Raw genomic sequence first — 24,333 nt, 5'->3', positions numbered from 1 at the left:
TACATACTCTATGGCATTTCAAGGTGAAATTACAGTATTGTAACCCATATGAATTACATATTGAAACCCATTGTGTTTCTTTAAGTGCTAATCTGAGGAGAAAGTTAGAAGTGCAAGTTTAAAGGGTAAATTATGCACTTGTCTCATGGCATCTAATGAAACTGAGGATCTACTCAGAAACACTTGCATTTTTTCAGCCACTGCTACACTTGGTAGCAGAGAAAATACTTGCATTAAAATGTAAAACTAAATACACAAGGGAGAAAATTCCTGAATTCTTTTTTTGTGGTTGGACAGCTCAAGATTACTGAAACTAAATAAGATTTAAAGATTTCCTCCCCTTCGCCATAATGCTTAGAAGAATTATTAACTTCAGAATCTCTCTAACAAGAGCATTTGCTGCTTGCTGGCATTTCTGTTTTAATTACTGGGGGGAACATAATGTGTTTGACAAAGCTGAAAGCTGAAATGCCTCATACTGTTTCAGCAACATACTGTGGTTTTAATTTATCTTAACCCATATTGATCAGTGGGACCTGAATTTATGACAGCAGATTTCCAGTCAAATGTCCCGTGATTCCAGAATGCCTCCAAGCTGTTTGGCTTGGGACTAACTCTAACTTCACAAACTTTAATCAGCAGGTAAATAGCTGTCTACTGTGTAGGGCTAAGTGGGAGTTTGTACATTCAACTCTTCAGAAGAACACAGTTGGTGAAACAGCTCTTTATTGTAAAGGCACTGGTTTGTGCATACTTAGATGTATCATTGGCTGAACAGCTTTCTGGGAATGGCATAGTTTTGTGGCAGTGTGTGGGCTCATCATGGCTGTAAATTAAGTGTGTGTGTAAGCATTTACAGAACCAAGAGTTAAACATTTACAGAATCAAGAGTTACGCAAATGCCTTTGTGTGGAAAGCTGGATGTGAGCAGTGCAGGTAGGAGAGGAGTTCAAGTGCTCAGACCGCCGTGGAGCTGCTGGCGTGGATGGCGCTGCTCTGTTGCTGCCCTGAGTGATCAGCACTTTTTTCTTCTTTGTCACAGCTCATCTTTGATGTCAGTTGTGCTTAAGCAGAACACACAGTTCGTTGCTGTTTTTTCTGTACAAAGCCTCTTCAAACACCAAAAAAGGGGGTGGGGGGAAGGAGAATTGTGAAACGTGTGCAATTGCCACTGTTACCATGTGAAATTTAAAAGCTTTCCCTTAGGGAGGAGTAGTACTTATGGCACTTGACTGTATTACAGAAACACATATCTGTGGGTGAAACCTTGCCAAAAATAACTCATTTCCCTCACACTTCTCAGAGGATTGAACAGCCTTTCTTACATTAGCAACAGATTAAAAAAGGCTGTGTCAATTCTTGTCTGTTCTGCTTTAAAAATAGTCTTTCCAATTCCAATCACTTGACATAACTCAACAGGAGTGCTGCAGATGCATTCAGAGTTGAACCTGGGCAGTAAAGAAGGCAATTATTTAACTTAGTTATACATCTCTGTCATCCAGAGAAGGATTGCAGTGATAGTATCACAAAGCCGAAAGAAACGATCAATTTTATTTTATAGTCCTGTCCATCTAAAAGCACTTATTCCCTGCATAAGCAGCAGTGTATATTTTCCAGGAACTGGGTGTTTCCAGTGGATTGTAGATTGGGAGGGAGGGAATGGATTGTATAAAGGAGAGAATAAGGGGAATGCATTTTTTATTGCTGCTGCACTGGGTGGCTTAACCAGATCCTACTTAAGGTCATAATACAGTTGCTGGAGATGATAGCCTGTACTTCAAACTGGACAGATAATTCCATTCCATCCAAACCCATTTTGTGCAGAGATATCACATTTCAGTAAATGTAGCTTGGGTTATAGGAATCAGATTGGGAATTAAGCATTTCTCACCACTTCTGTTCATGGGTTATAGTGTTAATTGGTTACATTTGGAGGCTGTTGAGTTGTTGTTTGTATCAGCTGTTCTACACCCAGAATGCCTGGGTAATTCATCACTGGTAGGAAGAGGGTTTATGATCATTTTGCTATCAAACTGTTTCTTCTTTGGGGTTACATTTTGGCTGTTATGAATGAATTCAGGTTTTATTGGAGTTCTAGAGGCTACAGGCAGTGCTGTGCTTCAGCCCACAGTGCAGTAAGGGAGGTGCCAGCCCTGCCTTGCCTGTACCACAGCCACCTCACCAGCAGTTGCAGTGACATGATGATTCTCTCATCATTTCTCATCCATTCTGGCATGTATAGCTGTGACATTTGTATTTATGCTCATCACAATTCTCACCAGTTAGTGGTGGTTTATTCTGTGAAATCCTGGTCATTGGTTCAAGCTTTAATTCAGCTATAAAAGAAATAGAGGCTTCCTTGAGCTGCAGTTTTTCTCTGATATGACAACAGATTTGGCTTGTAGGCAGCATTTGGTTCCTCTCAAATGATGAAACTTGGATCCAAGGGGATTTTGACACTGTGTTTTGTGGTTTTGTCACCCTCTCCCCTTCTTCAACATTTCTGAATTATGTCCCATTGTAATTACTGCTCGCTCCTTTGTGACTTAGGCGTTTATAGTTTACTGGGGCATTTCAAGTTTGGATTTGGTCTGATCATGACTGTGGAAAGGAAGATTACAGTGTTTACCTTGGGTGTTTTTCATTAAGTCTGTCTCATGAAGTCTGAAGTTCCTACTCGTGCACAGTTTTACAAATAGTCTTACACAAAAAAACTAAGACTAAAAAAACTAAGACTACACAAAAAAACTAATTGCATCTTACAGTGCATTTTAGTATGTCAAAGTTCAGCTCCCACATTTGCTATCCATGAATTTTGCTTTTGATCTGTGTATGCATGAGTGTCTATATGATATGGCTTGAAAGCTCTCAGAGAATGCTACATAAACCCTGCAAAAGAATAAATTCAGGGGAGAACTTTCCCTTCATCCTGTTTGAATTAATTTGCTTTTATTAGGAGAGTATTTTGAAGGCCAGTAAGTATCTGATAAGAAATGGTACATGGTGTTGATTTCATTGATAGACACACATTTGGGACACCCCAGCAAATGCATGAGATCAGAGCAGTGTCATGTGTTTTATCTTTTTGTTAGAAAGGCTATTTATTGGCTGCATTCAGTAAGTGAGCTATCAAACATGCCAAACAAAACTTAGCACTTGGGAAAAGTTATGTGAGCTACCCATTATTCCTACACAAATATAGCTGATTACCCAGGTATTGGATTTACAGCACTTGTAATAAAACCTGTTCATTTTTGAAAATAAACAAGTTGTTTGCTGTCAGTGAAGCAAGAATATTTTTATTTTGGTGGTGGCAGTAATAGGGGTGTGGTTTGACAGTGAATGATGTAATTAAAGCTTTTTTGGTATGGACTCTTTATTGTACATGAAAATACTGTTTAAATTAGTAAATCCAAAGTAATGAGTTCTTCCTTGCTGCTTACTCCCTGTAAGCATATGGGTACTGTTGGAAACCAAGGGAATTTTTTTCTGAGACAGTCACACTGAGGGCAGCAGAGATGCATATCTTTATCCCTTTCCTTCACAGTGCATTTATATCAAGCCATGTCACAAAACAAACTCCAAGTGCTGTGAGCCTTCCCATAGTATGAGTGCAGGCATCCATGAAAACTATCCTTTGTCTAGTGGCCTTTTCTCTGAGAATGTGATTTTTTTCACTCATGTGTGTTATTCCTTTGAACTATGAATGAGCACTTTGGCTGAACTTGGCAGAATTATACATTTAGAATTAAATGCCAGCAGTTTCTTCCTCTTACCATGCAGAATTTTGTCATAGGCTTTTCAGACAGTAAGCACAGCAGACAGTGTGCCCTTAACAACAGAAGTGCACATTTATTAGGTTTTTAGCCAACTTGGTTATGGTTTATTTTACACACATTGTGTATAAGGCCCTTTGCTTTTACAGGGCTGTTCCCCAACCCATCCCTGGAAAATGCTGGTTAATTCCTATTGTATTCTATAACTATTGTGGTATTATCATTATATTTTTAGAGAGAGAGAATTATGTGTTATTTGAAGCACTGTTCAGAACATTCAGTGTAGGCATCCTGACAAGCTGTGGCATTGCTTAAAATGCTATGTCTGAAGTGTGGTTTTCATCATCATCCAAACTTGCTCTTTATTTGCAATAGCAAGTGAGGAAAGTGTTCCTATTGCCTGTAGAGAGATCTTTGATCTCAGTCACCTTAAACTGAAGTCTTTAACAGTTACAATTTTGTTCTTTTTGGGTGGATGCACGTCTTGGTTTTCTGTCTTGAGTCTTACACTTGAACTGAGGTGTCAGAGCAGTTATGGTGTTCCCAAAGGGAAACGCTGGCAGGCTGCATGTCCATCAAATTTCTGATAAGGAAAAAGTCTGCAAAATTTGTGTTTGATTTTTAAGAACACTGTACTTTCTGAGGTGTGTATTTCTGTTATTGCAGTTTGGGCTAACAGATGGAAGAACAAAACACACATTAATGAAGTTTCCAATATTTCCTCTTAAAATGTGTTGTGCCTTACAGATGTAGGTGCTCTAGATACAACTCCCATTCTTACATAATGGCTGGCCAAGGAGAACTTGTTCAGCATCAGAGAGGAATTAATTGCTTATTAACTTCCATTTCTATAGAGTACCTAGCCAAAAAAACATACCACATTCCATGTCCACATTCCATTTTCAGAAGGGAGTTATGTGCCCAATTCACCTTTTTGTATTATTTTTTTGGCTTATATATCTTTGATAGTATTTCTTGTCCAATAGGTCATCTTTTTCTAGCTCACAGAGTACCCCACATTCTAGATAACAGACATCCATAAAAGCCTCTCAAATTTCATTTCCCCTGGAAAAAGAAACATCTGTGGACTTCGTTGTATGTCCTCCCTCCGTTTCTGTGCTGACCTTTTAAGAATCTTCCATCCTCCATCCTTTTTCTAAGCCAGCAGGAACTTTGTCTCACTAGGAATCCCAGGGTCTGGTTCTAAACCAAAGCTGTTTCAGCTGCACACTTTGCCATTTAGGGCAGACAGAAGTTGAAATCATATCTGTAAAATATTTTGTTGGCAGCTACAGGCGAGTACATTTTCAGTACACTGGAGATAAATTATAGGAACAGGAAAATAAGTTTAGAGTCTAACAGTGCAGTGCAGCAAGAGCAGGCAGGCAGCCTTTAGCTCCAGACAGCAGGATCCTTAGATGTGATTCTGGATCTCACCCTTATCTGTTGCATTATGGCAATTATTTTGGCCTCTAGCTCATCGAGGTAAATGTTGAAAGTTAGAACAAAGAGCTACCTGCTACACACAGTGTCCTCTGCTATTGGTGGTTTTAAAGTATTGGAAGATGCAAAAAAGCCCTTGTCAGCAAAGGAATTAATTATATTGACAAAGGCAACAGGGTATGAAAATGCATGTGATATGTAAAGTTACAAAATTAATGGCTTATTTACGACTTCAGCTGTTTTAGTACAGCATTTTGCCCAACTTCAAATTGTTCTAAAAAGGATTAGATATAATTAATACTGTATGACCTCCTTTTTTCTTCTTTTCAAAGAATGTAGAGCTGTACATCTAATGAGGACCCCTGAAAGGACTATTATGTCCAATTGTCTCAATTATGCAAATAGCGTTGATATTTTAGCAGAAGGGAGGGGATACTTCAAATTAAAAGTTTCAGCTCCTGCCTTAGCCTTTCTGCAGTGCCGGCATTTTTACAGCAAGTACATCCACTGTTTGAAGAGAGGAAAGGAGGTTTAACAAATTGGAGATTTGGGCACTATCAAAGTAGATTTGTTGTGCCTTGTTCCACCATGAGATGAAAATACCCTCTGGGCAGAGAGATGGGTCATGAGACTTCTAAAGGATTACCTTCAAAAGGAGTCATGAGATTGGTTTGAACAAAGAAGCTGCTCACATGCTTATCATATGAGATTCTCTTCTTAAAGTGGTGGAAACCCATCTCCTTGGGAATTCTCATGAACTTCAGAGGCTGGAAGTCCTAACAGTAAGATGAATGAGACGTCTGAACAATAAACAGAAAGATGGGACAGAAGCGCAGAGTTAAATGCACTTTATTTATTCTAGCTGTAATTCATCTTTCCAAACTCTGAAACACTTCCAGGGACGAGCAGGTAGGACATGATTTTAAATCATTTTTCATTTCATTCCTGATAGTCTTCTACCTTTTGTCACAGCGATGTGCACAACTGAAATTTGCGCCGAAGAGCTGCGTAGTGACCTGCAGCTGATGGGACACAGATAATTCCCTTGATCTGATTAGACTTCTTAGATTTTGAAGGCTGTGAAACATGAAGTACTAGATGCAAGAAGGCAAAATGAGTTTTCAGGTCCAAAAATGATGTCTCAACACTTCAAAATTAAAAAATTGCGTGAGTGTGACTGTAATGCAATGTAGAAATACTGGCAAAGAAACACCACGTACCTCACATATTTCAATATTTTGAATGCTAATTTCGAAATACCTCTGCAAAAAATGGGGAAGGAGTTCTGGGGTTTTCTTTATTTTGTAGGTTGTGATTTTTCATTTTTTGGGGGCTGTTCTGGGTTTTCAGAATTAGCCAGTAATATTACTTTATGGAGCTCTCTTGTGGCAATACGCCTTCTGATGAGCAAGCTTCTTTCTGTGTGTATTTGTTTCCAGGAGAGTTTATCAAGGTCTTATGGTAGGTCAGGTATTATGGAAGTCTTGGAACAGGAAAAGGGCAGAATTTGTGGTGGTTTTCCCCACCTCAGTGATTGCTGGCCATAAAGGAGGTTCCCCAGTGAAGGACGTTTAACAAACATCAGCAGCTCCATCACATTCGTACCCGCACATACAGCTCATTGGGCTGGGAGGTGAGAGGTCTCACAGAGCCCCAGCCTACCTGTGATGTCTGAGTATTCACACACCAATCTTTCAAGAGATTGAGGAACCAAGGAAGCCCAGGTCTGGCCCTTGTTACTCCCCAGCTCTTTGAATCACGGCGCCAAAGAAGCTCCCATCACTGTTGTGTCCTTCCTGCCCTTAGCTGTGATCCCAATGGGGCCCTGAGCAGGCACCCACCACCTGCTGAGCCAGAGACAGCCATGGAAAGAGCTCCTGGCCTGTTCCAGTCTCCTTTAGCTCCTCTAATTCAGGATTTAAAAGTTTTCTTTTCCATTTTTGATACTGGATTAAATAGAGAAAATCAAAACTTTATTCACAGTTTTTCTCCACTACCACTTTAATTCAAATAGATAGACCCATGGGGTGCATTTTAAAGAGAAGGAACAATGTGCTGCACACCATGATAAAAAAGTCCAGGAACATCACTGGACATATTGTTTTCTGTTCTATGGCACCTGTTAGTTCTCTTCACTCACCTCTTCATGGGTTTTAGATGCATAAGAACTGAAAAGATTGGCCAGATTTTCTGAAAACTGTAAGCTCTGCAATCTCCCATTGCCCTCACCTCTGTATTTATTTCAGCCCTGAAATATTCAGGTTTTCAGGAAGTTCCCAATGAATGTTGGCAACTCCCTGGTATACATAATGCAATATTTCAAACATAAGTATTTAGGGTCTGCCGGAAATAATTTAAACCTTAAATTCCAATGCTTTTATAAGGATTTCTGAAAGATTATGAGAAATAATTTTGTGCAAAACCTGCAACCCAAGAAATTACTTTTTTAAAAAAATGACAGAAAGCAGCAGGAAATAAAATGCATCTGATTGTGGCATATTCTATGGAAGGTTTTAGGCCTTAGCTAATGCCCAGAAAAAAATTGCTCTACTGAGTGTGAAATTAGCCACAGAAGGTTGCAAATTCTCAACAGCTCAAACTTTTTAACAGAATTCTACCTGAAGAATCTTGCTGTCAGGAAAACTCTGTGCTGCAAACTAACGTTAATTTCTCCAGAGACGGATTGGCTAACCAGTGTATTACATACATATTCCCAAAAGGGTGCATATTCACAGTATGCAGTAGTGTATATGTATACTATAAGTACTAAATATTTATAGTATCTTTTCTCAAAATATGTATTTGTTCAGCATCTCCAGAATTGAGAGACTTCTGAGATGTGCATATATTCTTCATATGTGAATACAGAAATGTTGCTTCATAGCAATTTTGAAGTGTGTTTTATTAATGTGCATCTCAGTATGCCTTAAGTACTGGCTTTTTGTCACCACATTTTGAAAGTGTCAGTGTAAAGAATTCTTCAAGCCCAGCTGTTTTTTGTGCTTTGCACTTCAAGTAGTACTAACTACAACTGTGCATTTAGAACAAACTCTCATAGATGGGTAATGTTCCATGCAACATGTAGTCATTTTCTTTAGTTGTTTTATGTTTGTAGTTTGCCCTATTTCATAAAGAAAAAGGTCTCAAACCATACTATTTTATGTCATATATGAAAAATCAGCATGACAAGCTGACTTGTCAGAAGTTGTATAGTTTCTCTGAACTAGGACCTTGTAATCTCATATATCAAAGAAGTGCTTATAGTTTTAGTCCTTTTCCAACAACAAGCACATCTTTGGTTATTTATATTCTAATTATTAATAATAAGTCATTATTCTTAATAATGTGGACTTGAATGACCCAGATCTCACTGATGGAGGCAATATTCTAGTCCTAATCAATGTTTTGCATCTGCATGTAAGTGTGGGCTAGTCTTTCCTGTAGGCATGATTAACATCTATTGACACCATTTTCTAAACCACAAATAACCAGGAGAATTAAGTATGTGGGTAGTTTTAGTGAGAACTATTCTCAGGCTTAGTTTTGTATTAAGGGAAGTACCTTGTCAGGTTGATCATGATTCCATAAGTGTTGATGAATTGCACAAAGGAGGGTTTGCTGTTAAGGGTGTTGAATCCCAGGGGTTTTCATTATAATAGCAGTTTTGTATTTCAGGTTTGAATGAATGGCCTGTACTAAAGGCTCATAGTTTAGAATAATTTAAGAGAAATAGCCCACATGCAAATAATCTGGAAGCACCCGGACTTCTTTTAAAACTGTTATCTAGCAGAGTCTTTACATTAGCCAAGACAGATAATAGTTATAGTACAAAAAACATTCCTGAGCCTTGTCAGAACTAGATACCAGGGTCAACTTAAATTTTAAAATAAGAATTATCAACAAAATTATGTTACAGATGAAACTAGTAATTACTAGGCTACTTTGGCTAATATAATATTAGAGGCTGCTTACTCTCTCTCCCTGCTCATCCATCCTGCTGAATCAGACCTCTTGAGAATGGTCACTTAGGTGAAGTTGCTCACCACTTCCCATCTTAGTGTCTTGGTTAGTGTGTAAGATCTGGGAGTAAAACTTGGCCTATGGAATGTCTCTGGGCTGAAGGTTCTTTGGGGAGGAAGGTGCAGAGGCTCAGTACAGGTTGGTGTTTGTGTTCCCCATCTCCAGACAGAGGGGCTAAAGGCAAGAGGAGGATTTGGCAAGGTATTAACAGAACTGGAATAAGCAACAAATGGAGATTAACATTAATGTTAGCATGTCTTCCCTGAAATTTGGTGCAGTAAGGGAAAGGACAAACTGTTGCAGGAATACCTTTTGCTTCCTTAAAATGTGGTAGATGTAAGGCTGTCAGTGAATTTCTTTTGTAATCCACACAGAAAAATTCCATACTGCAAAACTACACAGGGTATGTTCTCCCCAGGCATGTGCTGAGCCAGGCTGTGCTGCAGTGCACTCCAAATGGTTCTTTAAGTTGCTTTATTATAGTTTCATTAGCAGTATAGTTACATTAGTGCTGCGCTGTGCCTGCCTCTCTGTAGGAGCTCATCCAGCTCCTGTGCCTCCATGGACTTGGTGCTGGAGCTGGAGCTCTCCACCATTTCAGAACCAACTAGTCTGCTGTGCTATTGAGGCTGTAGCTGTTTTTCACACTGCAAAGCCTCTGGGGAAGTGCTGTGCATCTCTCAGAGGTGCAGCAGAATCATCTTAGCTTTGAAAAAGGAGCTTGTTACTTCTTGCTTGCATACTTTGTAAACTGTGTCCCTCAGTTAATGAACACGGAGAGAAAATGGAATCATTTTCTTTTTACGGCGGATGTTTGCTGTGCCTCTCCAGGAAGACAGAGCGTAATGAAGCCATGAAAGCTCCTTACAGCTCTCTATGCAATGTAGCACCATTTTCTGGTTTGCACACCAGCAGCAGGAGGGATTTCTGGCCTCAATTTGAAATAACAACATTGCTTGCCTTGCTTACAGACAGTGCCATCCTGCCTGGTGTGTGTTAGTCTCTACCACAGAACAAGTGGTTCCCTGACAAAATTGCTACAAGAGCATGGATTCAAATTGAACAATATGAAAAACATGGTGGGCTGACTGTCTCCAGATCATATATAAAATTTGACAGAACTCTCTGTATCACTAAGAATAAGAATTGTCTCGAGCAAACAGGATTTTCTTTGAAAGAATCTTTAAACTGTTACAAATACCTTCTTGATGCTCTTATTAGCAAAAAATACAAGGATCGTCTTTCTCTTGGGCGTTGTTTGGTACTTTATACTTACTAAAGCTATTCTTGGTTCTACAAATAGATTTTTGATAGAACTCATGCTAACGAGACTTTTGGAAATTTCATGGATTCATAGGCTGTTTCTGTGTTCTGTAGTTGGGGACATTGTTCATGGCTCTGGCTTCTTTGTGGCATAACACAAATTCAAAACAGCATTATTGTTTCATGCCCTGTACTTATTTAGCAATGAATACTTTTCAGTAAAATCTTACCAGTTTGTGAGTGGTTACAGGGTTGGCTATTAACATACATCACATAGTTTGGAGGATTTTTCTCTGAGCAAGACCTTGTTATTAGGAGGAATGTAATTTCTAGGCAGAACTAATCACCTGAAAGATTAATTAGTTGGGCACTTGGAAAAACTGTTCCTTCAAAGTGAAGAAGAATGATGAATAGTGTAATTGGGATGTTGCGTTTAAAGGCAGCACAAAATAGAAATTGTTCTCATGTCAGGATTTAAGTTCCAGATAACAGAGATTCTGCTAATATAATGATTTCTTTTTTCTCCCAACTGTTTATTGTTCTTGTTTACTTTCTTTTAAGTAAGAGTGCAGATGCTCTTGATATGAATTTCATTTCACATTCAGATTACTTCTTTCTTCCATTATCTCATCAAAGTAAACATCCCTGTGCTCAAATCTAGCATAAATATCCCAGTTTAATTCTGTAGAGCATTCTAATTTTATGATTGGGCAACATAGATGAGATTTAATTTCCCTGGTAATGCCACCTTTTCTGCAGCATACTGCAAGCCATAGGAGGGTTACCTGAAAAGTTGGTCAGGTGGTGTTAACAGGGCTACAGATGAATGTTTCCATAAATAACAATCAGTCCGCATCTTAACAAGATGCTGGTCAAAGTAATTTGTACTAGTCCACAGATGTAAGCTCTGCTGCCCAGCCAGATCCATTTTTGTATTATTCTGTGCTTGACTTAGCCTGAACAGCTCTGTCAGACCCTGTATTATTCATGACATACATTTGTTTGGTCCCCTGCCTGCTCAGTGCATTTGTGCACCAGGCGCTGTCTGCGTGTCCAATCCCCATCGATGCACCAAGCCCTGCTGTTCTCATGCCTGCTCACCAGCTGGGCCTGGCCCAGGCTAAACCTCTCTGGAGTGCAGCAGCTGTGGAATACGTGCTCCTTCCTTGGGTCCCAGGTGCCTCTGAGCTGAGTGAGGCAGAAGCTCTGCAGTTGCAAGGTGAGGCCAAGCCCTGTCCCATCCTGTCCCCAGTTCAAGCAAGCCAAGCCATCGAGCAAGGACACGAGTCCCTGTTCCAGGAGCAGCACTCTGGGGGTCATTGGAGCTCAGAGACCTCAGTCCTGCTTTTAGACCTGCTTGGGCTTTGGGTGTGCTCCAGTGGCACAGCAGACCCTCATCCCTGCCCCCCTGTCCCTCCCCAAGTTCTTCCACTCCTTTTGCTGGTCATTTTGTTAATCCCAAAATCACTAAATGCTGTGCCATCCTGCAGGGGGGTATCTCTACTGAAATTCACAGCTTCTGGTGACACAATGTCATGTAAGAGTTTGCAGCATGACATTTCCAATGGCATTCCCCTCTGTCTGGATTCCCACCTTGGAGATTCTCCAAGGATGTGTTTATTGGTGCATAGCCCTCCTGTTGCTCTTGCATAAAGCTGCAGTGAAACAGGGCTGCAGGCTTGGTTTTGGTACAGCCTGAAATTCAGGCCAAGTGCTTGTTTACTGAATGCTTGGTTATATATGAAGTGAAATACATAAAATTTAATGTTAATTTAGTCGAAAACTGAAATTATCTATGTGTGGGAGAGAAAATTCTCCTCAGTTGCTGCAGCTGATTCAGTTGCTTTTCTCTCAGCAAATAGTGTAATTCATTTGCAATAGTCAAAGGATAATTGGTCTTTTTAGAACTAGTTCTTGTGTTTATTAGTTCCTATATTAGCAAGGTGACTAGTGGTTTAGGGTCTTGCTTTTGGTACTCCATGGTTTACAAAACAGTTATATTGATTTCCTTTTGTTTCTGAGGAGGATAACTTTATAATGCTAAAGACAACTAGCAAAACCATATAATGGAATAATATAAATGCATTTTTAGTTCATGCTGTTTCTTAGCAGCATATTGGTTTCTAGGCTGAAGTACACGAATTAGCAGTGGTTTGGGGTTTTTTTTTATCATAGCTTAGGACCTGTTGCCAGTTTACATAAAGGAGAGCAAATATACCACTGAACTTCTGAAATGGTTTTTTTTTCAAAACTAGGTTCTAATTAATACAGTCAGGATTTGCAGTAACAAGCAAGTTTGAACTTCACTACTGTCAACAAGTTGGGATCTGAGGTTTTTTTTTGTTTTCATCAGAGACATATGGAAAACCACCAGTGTCTGTTGGTCTGAAAACTGTAGCTGATCTATCAAAGTCCTTTAACAATTCATCCATTCTGAGGCTGTTAAAAAGTGTTTAATTTTTTTCATACTCACAAGAGACAGTATGTGTGCTTACATTTTTCCTTGAAAGACCAGGAGCTTTTCAATCCAGAGAGAGAAATGTACAGAATCTGTACAAAGTGGAGAAAGTGCCCATTTTCTGACAGTAAATGTTTCTGCTCAAGTATTTGCACTGGATTATAATGAAGCTTTGGTTAAGCAGATTAAACAGACAAAAGCAGCGAAACTTCAAAGGCTGACCAAATGTGCTGAGGTTTTTATTTCCCCAGTCTGTAATGCCTGCTTTTGCCTTCCTCTCATTAGCACAGAAAAATAAGCCAGTAGAGCACAATGTGTTGTCCCTCTGTAGTGCCTGCAGCGGCTGATTGCTAACGGGGTTCTGGGGGTGAGTATCGAAGCCTTTTCCAACACAGCAGTAGATAAGAGACCTCCTATGGGAAGGGTTTTAAGAGCAACTGCACAGCTGAGAGCTCAGCTGTTTGTAGAGCTCCTTTTAGATACCAAGATGCAAAAGCTTCCTTCCAAACACAGATGTTAAATCTGTGACTTAATCAATGGTTAATTAACTATTTTTACATGCTCAAAACAGCAAAAGGATCTCTGTGCTTTGGTAAGCTACAAGGAATAAGGTAAAGCAGTATTCACTGGCGTGGTGTAACAATCCAAACTGATTTGATATTTTTGGGTTGCATTTTCCAGTATTCTCTACAGAACAGTTAAGTGTGCAGCATCTGTTACGGTTTTTATTCTGAAAAGTGATTCCTGCACTGTGGGATTGATTTGGGCTTTTGTGTCACATAGTCAAGGAGTTACCAGAGACCACACAGAATTTAGAAGTTTTAATCAGGTGGGGGAGAAGTTAATATGTTTAGAATATATAAAATAATAAAATGAAATTATTTAAAAAATTAAATATGCACAATTTTACAAGTACAGAAATTATGTAAGCTCTGTAACAGGTTCCTGTTAAGCTCATTTGATAATGTTACAGGTCATTAACTAATATGGTGTATATGAGAAGTAACAACACTGGACATAGTTGTGAAACAGCAGTAAATTTGTACACTTTGTACATTTGTGTGCTTTTGGATTAATTTTGAAAAATTACTGTAATTCAAATCAAATGAACTATTTTTGGATCTCTGAATATTTTGAACTGCCTGAATACCTGTGAAGCAGCAAAATCTTGTTCTGAGCAGGTAAATGGCATTTCTTTGATTTAACCACCCACCTCCACATACCACAGAGCCTCAGAGATCTCTCTGTTGGGGATGTTTTCTCTGGATTTTTCTAGAACTGGACTCTGATGCTACAGAACAAAAGCATCTTCTAAGCTTCACTTCAAATAATACTATTGCTAAAATTTGTTATGTTGTAGCAGCCTTGCCAGAAGATGTATGAAAAGAACCTTCTTAATAATTTTGGAAGAAAGGCTTTTTCATTTCATTTGAAGAAGGAATCTGTGGAGTCAAGACAGAAAATCTGACTAAGTCCCACAGCCTTTCAATACTAAATTTAATGTTCTTTTCCTTCTTATTTTGCTACATGACTGAGCCTTTTATGCTGAATGCCTGAGATACATGCCTTGTCATTCAGAAAGCAAGTCAAGCTGTAAGCTACAGGAAGTTTTGTCTGTGAGCTGTTATTTCTTCCTCACTGTTGTGCTGTGAGGTCCCAGACAACTCCTTCTGAAGTGACATGAGATGGCTCTGCCTTGGTAAATCAGCAAGATGGGAATGGAGAGCAGAACTGCAGGATCTCCCAGGCCACTGACTGCCCAGGCTGGCTCAGAGGCACCTGGGAGAGGTGAATGTTTGTGTGCCTGAGCAGCTAGGGACACCTTTTTAACGAAGTAGAAGCTTGGTTTGGCAACTTCCTTGCAGTTACTTGCAATGAGGGAACTTCAAGTAGTCCCCTGTAATTTTAGAGATAGTGGAGTAAATGAAGAAGACAGATGGGAAGTAACAAGTCAACAGACAAAGGAGCTTCAGAGACAGCTCTTGCCTTGCATAGGAGAGAAAGATGAACTGTGAAACCCCCTGTTCATCATGCTGGAGCCTGTGCAGCACTCAGAGCATGGCTGGTCTCAGGGCGGCTGACAGGCATCTGCAGCTGACTTTCTTTAGTCAAAATCAGCAAGGTTTAGTTCTTTCTCTAGGAAAGTCCCTTTACTTTTTTTTAAGACTGAAAGTTCTTGTGTCATTTTTAGCTTCTGTGTCTGCAAAAATTTAATTTCACTGCCATAGCACAAACTAAAGCAAAACATTTGCTTGCAACTTGAAAAGAGAGTTTCATAATTCAAACTCAGAAGAGGTGACATTTATCAGCAAGGCAAAGGTATCGGTGTCATCAAATTGTGAGTGGTCTTTAACATTTTTCATTTCTCTAAAGTTAAAAGGCTTCTTTGAATTCACTAGATAAAATTGGTTTGCAAGCGGGATAATAGGCCAACACAATTTGAAGGTCGTTTCCTTCCTCCTGTTTCACAGATACCCAAAGAGTCTGTGCTTTTACTGTCACAGGGTATTTCAATTTAAAAATGCTCCTTCCAAGACACATCTCATTCAGAGTAAGATGCCTTAGGAAAGACTGGAACTTGATTTTTGGTAGGAAAAAATTATGTGAGAAGATAGATAGTTATGAAGAGAAAGTTACTGAGGAGAACTTTCTGCATACAAAGAATGATACTAAAGCATTATTTGGAGTAAATACTATTATCTATTTATTTCACAGTTTATGCTGATATTTTGTGCTACATTGAGTCCATTTGCTGTTTACTGCAGTAGGAAGGAGCAGGTGCAATTTTTTGGTAGACCTTGAAACTTGAAGACCATCATCTTTCTACAGAAGAGTTTTTACACACATTTGAGATTTTAATTTTATCCAAGTCACAGAAATTCACATCACTTCATGAGTAGATGTATCTGGTGTCTAAAACTGATGTAATGAATTTAGTAGCTGAAAATAGAAGGTGAACGTTGCTGTATCTGCCACACAGAAATGTAACAGTACATTTCTTTTTTTTTTCCCTCTTTCTCTCTTTTAAGGGTCAGAAGGCTTGGATAGAGAAGACCTTTTCTAAAAGAGAATGCATCTATATAATTGCCAACAACAAAGACGCTACCAGGTAACATTTGAAATCTTTTTTTCAGCAGAAAATCTTAATACCAGAGAAACTTAACTTTGTTTGGGTTTAGATGTGTGAAACCCAGTTTAGTCACTGCCTGTAAAGGGAGATGACAGGGGAACAAAAGCACAAGTCATGCTTGCACTCCAGTCTGCACAGAGCCATGGGACATGTCACACAGAGATGACAAGACTGGGAGCAGGGAGGTAGTGAGTTGTTAGCTCCTAGCTTTGCAAACCATAATAGATTCATACTGAATTCTGAAAGCAGAGGTGCAGCAGTGTGGTGCCATCCTTCACAGTTGGTATGATATTACCAATGACAATAGCAGACGGGGATTTGATTTCTTAGTCTGAATATTACCGTTACTCCATGGGCTAGCTGCATATCGTGGTCCAGCTTGTGTGGATAACAGAACAGGTAATGTCACATGCAAGCTGTCACCTCTAGGTAAGAAACAGGTGGTCTGTGCTCCTGTTCTGCATTCTTCCTCCTTGCCTGGCCTTTTACCTAGAACAGCTTTCCAGTGCATAACAGAAGTGAAGTGAATTTTATTATCTTTGCATGTTAAAAACCACCTAAGCCTGTTAATTCTTGCATATATGTGTATGTGAGAGGTGTTTTCTATTATTCATCTTGGGTAGTTGAAAATCTAATTTCTGATTGTTTCTTTTTTTAAGATACTGTAATCAAAGTCACTTCATATTTTAACCTCCAGGTGCTGCTGTGGGCAGCTCATTAACCAACATATTCCACCTCCTCCAAGTATAACAGCTAATAAAAATGAAGAAGAAACGAAGCAAGTGGAAGCTCAGCCAGAGAAATGGTCTGTCAGTAAACACACCCAAGCATACCCAACAGATGCCTATGGAAACCTGGAATTCCAGGGAGGAGGACATTCAAATAAGGCCATGGTAAGGGGCATAGGATACTCTAAGGTATTTATTTATCTGGTGTTCAACAGACTCCTGAGTTTTCTTAGCAGTAAAAGTAACAGCAGTTCAAACTTCCGCAAAAATTCTCTTTGTTTTTCCTCTCTTCTGAAGAAATCCAAACTTAGGTTTGTTTCCATGTTTGCAAATTGTAAAACTCTCTCTTCAGGATGAAAGGCAAGCAGTAACCATTCTTTGCTCAGAGAAGTTTTCAGAACAGGTTGAGTGACAGCATTACACGTTGCTCTTTGCAGTACATCCGTGTGTCCTACGACACTAAACCAGATTCTCTGCTGCATCTCATGGTGAAAGACTGGCAACTGGAACTGCCCAAACTCTTAATCTCTGTCCATGGAGGCCTCCAGAACTTTGAAATGCAACCAAAATTAAAGCAAGTGTTTGGAAAAGGTCTGATAAAGGCTGCCATGACTACGGGAGCTTGGATTTTCACTGGTGGTGTTAGTACAGGTAAGCAATTGCCATCACTTTTAGTTTACTTAAGAATTCAGTGATGTTCATTCACTAATCTTTCCCACAGGCAGAAGATTTAAGTCTACATGAACGAGTCATTACCCACTAGACCAAAAAAGGAGCATTGTAATCATTTGTGTTAATCTCCTTCCCAGCCCAGACCATAAGATTTTCCTGGGTCAGTATTGATTTGCATTACTCGGTGTTTCCCCTGAAAACAAATTTCAGCCTTGGTTTCAGTAGCAAGGAATCTACCACTAGTTCTAATACACTTCTTTTAGTGCTTGGTTTTACCTGTAGTTAAGTTTCCTACTCCAAATTTAGCTTTGGTGTGGTTTTTTTGTACAAAGATCTATTTATTACTGAAAGTGTATTTCCTGCTGTCATGGTTTGTGTCCAATGAATAACATACCTCAGACAAGTGTACAGATTACACTGTGGTGAGTTGGTAATGGGATAAGTCTTCCACAGACTTCACTGAATTCAGCACAATGATGTGAGAAGGTCATGGGACTTCCAACACAGCCATTACAAAATAAACCATGGCTGTCTGCATTGCATGTTCTACTATAATGTACCAGTACCAGTTTAGTAGTGAAAGCACCTCAGTAGCTCCATGAGAGGCAAGAAGAAAATTCTGTTGTTTAGTGATCAGTCTAAAGTGCCAAAAATGCATTAAATTAATTGTACCTATAGGTGTCATTCGTCATGTGGGAGATGCCTTGAAAGATCATTCTTCCAAATCCAGAGGACGAATATGTGCCATAGGAATTGCACCATGGGGCATTGTAGAAAACAAGGAAGATCTAATAGGAAAAGATGTAAGTGTTTAAGGAAACAACTGTGTGAAAATGCATTGTTAATATTTCTGAAATACTACTTTTTTCCATTTCTAAAGCAGGCCTAGAAGGTGAAATTGAACAATTTCTTGAGAAAACCTGTTGTTTAAGAATATTTCTCAGCTTGTCATATATGATCTCAAAATAAATATGGAATTGCTGAGGTTTCCGTTCCTTTCTTTAGTAAAGACCTCTCTGTGGTGACAGTTTTACATCCTAACTTCAGTGTGGCACTCTGAGACTTCTGTAAATCACATAAGGGCCTTATTGTGTGTGCAAGGCTGGCATTTATTATAGGTGGGTACTCTGGAGTGGCATGTGAATTACTAGGAACTCCAAATGAGAATGTATTTTCTAATGCACTAAGAGGATTATGTAACAGCACAGTGTGTGAACAAGGAGAGCATGGTAATGAGCTTAGGGGAACATGCAGGGGAGTGCACAATCTGACTGTCATCCTCTAAAGAAAACAGTGCTGTCAGGAGGACAGATTTGGAATGTAAAAGCAAGCTCCATTTCTAATTCTCCTCTGGTTTTTATAGAGGTTTGCTTAGAGAAGACTCTGAGTGTGCCTCTATTGGGTGGTGTGGGGCATTTTCCCATTTGATTCTTCCTTCTAACCTAGGTGCATCTCTCCTCTTGGCACACAGGTAACACGAGTTTACCAAACAATGTCAAACCCTTTAAGTAAGCTCTCTGTGCTCAACAGTTCCCACACCCACTTCATTCTGGCAGACAATGGCACATTAGGTAAATATGGAGCTGAAGTCAAGTTACGGCGTCAGCTGGAAAAGCACATTTCCCTTCAGAAGATTAACACACGTAAGTACAAGTGGGGCAAACTGTGACCATAATGTCTTGAAGTGGGGGAAGGAGGGCTTGAAGTACTTGAAATTATGGAAATTAAAGGCTTCTTCCAGTTCTTTCCATGGAAATGTGATCAGGACTGTGTGGCTGGTCTAGAACATGTGCTGTTTGATAAGTGTTTGATAATGCCATGGAGTAGGATTGCATAAAGGGATGAGGAAAAATTGGCAAATCATAGTGAGGAGAAGCTTCAAAGCAGTGAGAATCTAAGGAAAAGGAAATGCAAAGAATTTGTGCACTTCTAGGCTAGAATTCATAAGCACCAGTAAACACACAGAACAAGGGGATTTTTTACAGTTCCTGTTTACTGGAATCCTGTGCAGCTTAGTGATTTCTGATTTTGAATGTTCACACAAGCATTTTATTTTCTCTTTTATATATGGATTTTTTTTCATTTGAAATATCACACTCGAAATTCTTTGGTCTTCCTGATAAACTTAGCAGACATTTTGATTTTTAATGACAATTAAGACAATTTCACCTTAATGCTTTCATATTTAGAGTTTTGTGCAGTTTAAAATTTCTTACAGCTATTATGGCCTCTTTAAAATAATTTTCTAGAATTTTTCTCATTGTTATTTAGAAAATAATTCTTTTAAAAGATATATATTCATTAACATATAAAATATTAATTTTAAAAGGTTAAATAGAAAATATATAAACTATTTAAAAACAACTTCACAACCCTAATTAAAAATGGTCCAAAAAATGTCAATACTCTTTCAATTCACACATCGGTTAAAAGCTACTGGAGAATCTACATCAGTTCTACCAGTTGCTTTTCTTACCTCTTACTGGTACCCCTATAAACTGTGTAAGCCTGTAAAAATAAGAGAAAAGAAACATCCAGAACAGCAATTGCATTGAACTCCACAGAAGTTCCTTATAGGGCCAAAGTGCCCCTATAGGTAGAGCAGAAAACTCAAATAGAGTGCCAGGTAAAGCCAAAAGGTGCAATTAGAGATCAGCCATGAGGTATCCAAATGTTCCAGGAATTCTCTAAGTGCTGCCCTGTGCCTGTGGTGAGCCTAGGAAACAGCTCAGGAAAATGCTGCCCCTTGCCTTTGAGCACAGAGGCAGTGCCAGGTGCTGCTGCCCACAGATGGAAACAGCTCAGCCTGCTTTTGTCATCTTTGTCTTCTGCAGAAGTGCTGGCAGAGCTGGAAGGTTGTAAAAGGGAGCATTGGCATGAAAGGTCAGGAATTCAGGGCCCAGAGATAAGATGTTCTGTGCCATTCCTTTTAATACACTGGGGCTTGGGGATATCAACTCTGGTTTGGGTAGTTGTTTGATGGTTTTTGTCATGAGAAGGGCAAAGTCAGGAGTACACATAGAAACCTGTTCTGTGAAGGGCTGCAGTACACCTGCTAGTTACAACATACAGGGAGTTGTTTTGTTTCTTCTTAATCACTCCAAGCACAGGCACCTCTGCTGGAAATCTCAGGAGGAATCATTAAAGATTTCATGGATGCTCAGGCCGGCCCTGTGCTCTGTGACTCCTCCTTATCAGAGCTGGGGTGTACTGACAGGAGGATGTCAGGAAGCTTCTCCTGTTACTGTGCATGGTGTTCCTGTTCTGCAGAGAAGAATCCAGGTTGAAAACATGAACTCTTTCACGCGTTCTCAGCCAAACAAAAAAAGTGCATCTTTATAAAGCGCTGGTCATTTCACAGGTTAAGAACTGAATTCAATTTCTTATGATAGTGGAATTAGTCAGCATTCAGGTAATGTTTTGTCCTTCATTTCCCCAAGTTTCTTGTGACCAAGGCTACTGAGACCATGTGACCTGTGGGCTTCCCTTTGTCATCCTATGCCTGGAGATCACAGTGAGGCAGGGACAGCAAAGGGATGCTCAGCTGTCGTCTCTTCCATCGACCAGCCATTTCAGCCTCATGATTAAAACACTAATTCCATTTTTTTACTTTAGGAATAAGCATAGGTATGTCACCTCACTGAAGACTATCCTAGGCAACCAATGAAGAGGTAAAGCATCAAAGGCTGGGAGCCTGATGAAGCAGTCATGTTAGCTGCTTTATCTGTACCTGGTGTCTGTCGAGAGAAGTCACAAACATCCACCAACACTGAGTGGATAAGTTACCAGTATGGAGCTGATACAAAAGCAAGGGCAGAGAGACATCTTGCTCTTTTCCTTTTGGGCTTGGGGAACAGCATATGGATGTTTTTGCTCACATTGGCCATGAAATGGCAATCATTTTTCCTCAGGACTCTGGTTTGAAGCAATGCTCTAACACAGAAATCACATCCACCTATCCCGATTCCTTAAACTAAGTTTCAATGACACTTCTTTTTTTTTCTTGTTTCTGTTCTTCTGGTTTTTGCAGGACTGGGGCAAGGTGTTCCTGTAGTTGGGCTCATAGTAGAAGGAGGTCCCAATGTGATCTCCATTGTCTTGGAGTGTCTGCGGGAAGACCCCCCTCTCCCGGTGGTGATCTGCGACGGCAGCGGGCGAGCGTCAGACATCCTGTCATTTGCACACAAGTATTCAGAGGAAGGAGGGTAAGGGTTCAAGATCTTCACCAAAGCTGTGTAGGACTGTATGCCTTGCTTTCATAGAGCTTCATTAAAAAAAGCCCCTCAAGGACAAAATGCTGCTAACAGAGGCATTCTGCTGTCAGCCAGCTTTTGTTGCCTGTTTGGTCTTAGCCCTGAAGTTGGTGAGTAGAAGTTATTACCACTCTGAATGCATGTTATGGGCCTTTGAAATGAGCTTGCTCTCAGTACAGCACACTGTTTTACAAGCTCCATCAGGGTTTGCTGCACTATACTTTGTGCTGGATTGAGCATGGTAGAAGCAAGGACAAGTTCCCAGGAATAACTCTTTTCTTCAGGCTAGGGCTGAGGTTAATTAGTGCATGGATTTGCAAAATGTGTACTGCCTGATTCTGCTGTGTTGTGTGAATGAATTTCACTGTCCAAGAGTGCCAGACCAGCTGTGGAAATTTTGGGCTTCCTTCATTCTCTTGCTTTTGCCTTCCAGGAAAACACCTTGTATATTGTCCTAATTAGGTTGTGGCATACCTGTCTTGTGCTGAAGATAGAACCTATTTCCTTGACTGAAGTTGGAGCTTAGCTTGGATTAAATATTAAGCAGACAAGTAGTGTTGCAAGCAGTGTGGATATTATTTGCTGAATTAGGAGAGCAGCTCTTACGCTGGATTTTGTTGGTGTTTAGACATAGCACATATTTAATTGCACCAACAGAATTTATGATTCAGCAACTTTCCTTTCTGTCTAACAAGCTTCCATAGTTTAGATCATACCTAGCTTGCTTTTTTTTTTAATTTCTTATTCATTCTTCCTATCAGCTCATAAGTAATTGAAAGAGCTTATCAGGATCAGTCTCTCAGAGATGTGCTTGCTGCATGACTTTCCCTCCCAGTGACAGTGCATATGATGCAGTGTCCAATTTTCTTCTCCAATAATTATGATAAATGTGTTCATCTAGTAAGGCAGATCTATAATGAGAATTTTTTGTCAGTCCAATCATTTTCTCACAGTGAATTTTGAATTTTACTACATCTCTCATCTGCTGGTAATGTTTGCCATAATCTGAAAACACATGTGTTTTATTGGGAAATGGATGAAGATTGAAAGGCTGTTTTGTAATGGTTTGGGAGAGCAAACATTCCTGACCTTTCTATAGAGTTTTCAATGTAATTTCTTAAATTATCTTTTGGATTGTTCATTTCTTTCTCGGTGGGGTATTATGAGGTTTCAGATGCATTAGCAAGTTCAGTCCTCTGTTTAAGACCATAACCAAGGTGACATATCAGAAGTGTGAAGTATTTTGGGGTTTTTAGCTATATGCAAAGGGACTTGGAACATATAGAAGCAAAGCTGGGGGTTCTGTAAGGCCTAATGCTAAAATCCTGAAGACTGAAATTGTTAACAGAAGTATATCTATGATATATAAGGGGAATACCTGGATATTATAGTATCTTAAACAGTAGGCCTTCTGACTATATATTCATTCTGGCAATGTCTTCTTTTATGTCTCATCTTTCATTTAGGATAATAAATGAATCCCTTAGGGACCAGCTTCTAGTTACCATCCAGAAAACCTTTAACTACAACAGAAATCAAGCTCATCAGCTGTTTGTCATTCTTATGGAGTGCATGAAAAAAAAAGAACTTGTAAGTATCCTAAAAGTAGTTCACAAAGGTGATTTCTGTGACCAAACTTTACAGAGTACTTTTAAGTGCCATTTTCCCAGGGTTATAGTTTAAGCTTTTTCCCCCCATGTAGCTGCATTAAATGTACACATTCAGGCATAAACACAGGCCAAGAAGGGATTACATCTTCTGGAAAGTCCCAAAACCAAATTTCAGATGCTTCTCCTATGTAAATTGATAGGAATCTTTATCCACAGACTTCAGCAAGGCAGAATAGGACACCAAGAGAAATGCACTAAACCCAAGATCCAGTGCCAAAAGTGGAGGAAGGATAATTGAAGAAAGGGTTCCTAGGAGCAAAAAGCATTCAGAGTACATCAACACATTTTTGTTTTCTGACATAGTTACTCCTTAACAGCCTTTCATTCCAGGGAAAGGGGCTTGGCAGGCCTGTTGAAAGAAACTGAAGCATTGTTTTCCTGAAGATCCCCCCGTGTTCCTTGCTCCTGGTTTGCTGCAGGTCTGCTGTGTGTGCTGCAGCCCTCACTCAGGCTCCTGCCTGTCTCCCACATCCCAGCTGCAGAGAAAAGTGTGCTCAGGAAAAGAAAACCTTTGACATTCACATCTGTGGTCTGGAAGCAGTGTATTGAAACTGCTTCCACTGTGTCTTTGCAGGCAGAATGAATCCCTGAGTGTTTGACTTTGAGTAATTATTTCTCTGAAGTTTTGTAAATATGATGCCAAGATGAGTTCCATACATACACCTTCACTGGATGTAAAGTTGGTAGTAAACATGACTCTGATAAGCTGACTGAAAAGTGAATCAGCCTTGCTAAAAAATTGGTTTGAGAAAAGAGGAGAGCCCCCAGCTGCTTTAGTCAGACTGCTTTGAAATTAAAATGCATCAGAGCACGCCTGGTTTACTCAGCAAAATTCAGACACTGGCTGTGCAGCCTAAGCAGACTTGTGGTTATGGTTTTCTGTTGATAGTTTGTCTGTTCTTGTTAATTAGTAATATTCT

At 39.6% G+C, this 24,333-nt stretch overlaps 1 protein-coding gene across 2 annotated transcripts in view; it reads left to right on the top strand.

Moving 5' to 3' along the window:
• TRPM1 (transient receptor potential cation channel subfamily M member 1) overlaps nt 1-24,333 on the top strand; it is an 84,678-nt gene that overhangs the window by 32,619 nt on the left and 27,726 nt on the right. The window contains exons 1-8 of one of the 2 annotated variants that reach the window (XM_031055933.1): nt 5,966-6,128; nt 15,990-16,069; nt 16,788-16,983; nt 17,256-17,469; nt 18,169-18,293; nt 18,962-19,133; nt 21,521-21,695; nt 23,210-23,333. In XM_031055933.1, the coding sequence (XP_030911793.1) occupies nt 16,981-16,983; nt 17,256-17,469; nt 18,169-18,293; nt 18,962-19,133; nt 21,521-21,695; nt 23,210-23,333 (813 nt within the window). In that variant the 5' untranslated portion in view covers nt 5,966-6,128; nt 15,990-16,069; nt 16,788-16,980. Of the gene's footprint in view, nt 1-5,965; nt 6,129-15,989; nt 16,070-16,787; nt 16,984-17,255; nt 17,470-18,168; nt 18,294-18,961; nt 19,134-21,520; nt 21,696-23,209; nt 23,334-24,333 lie in introns of those variants that run through there. The other variant, XM_031055932.1, reaches the window with a different exon arrangement.

Source organism: Geospiza fortis, unplaced genomic scaffold (genome assembly GCF_000277835.1).
Source record: "Geospiza fortis unplaced genomic scaffold, GeoFor_1.0 scaffold171, whole genome shotgun sequence".
Classification (NCBI taxonomy): domain Eukaryota; kingdom Metazoa; phylum Chordata; class Aves; order Passeriformes; family Thraupidae; genus Geospiza; species Geospiza fortis.
This window is presented reverse-complemented; position numbering and strand designations above follow the sequence as displayed.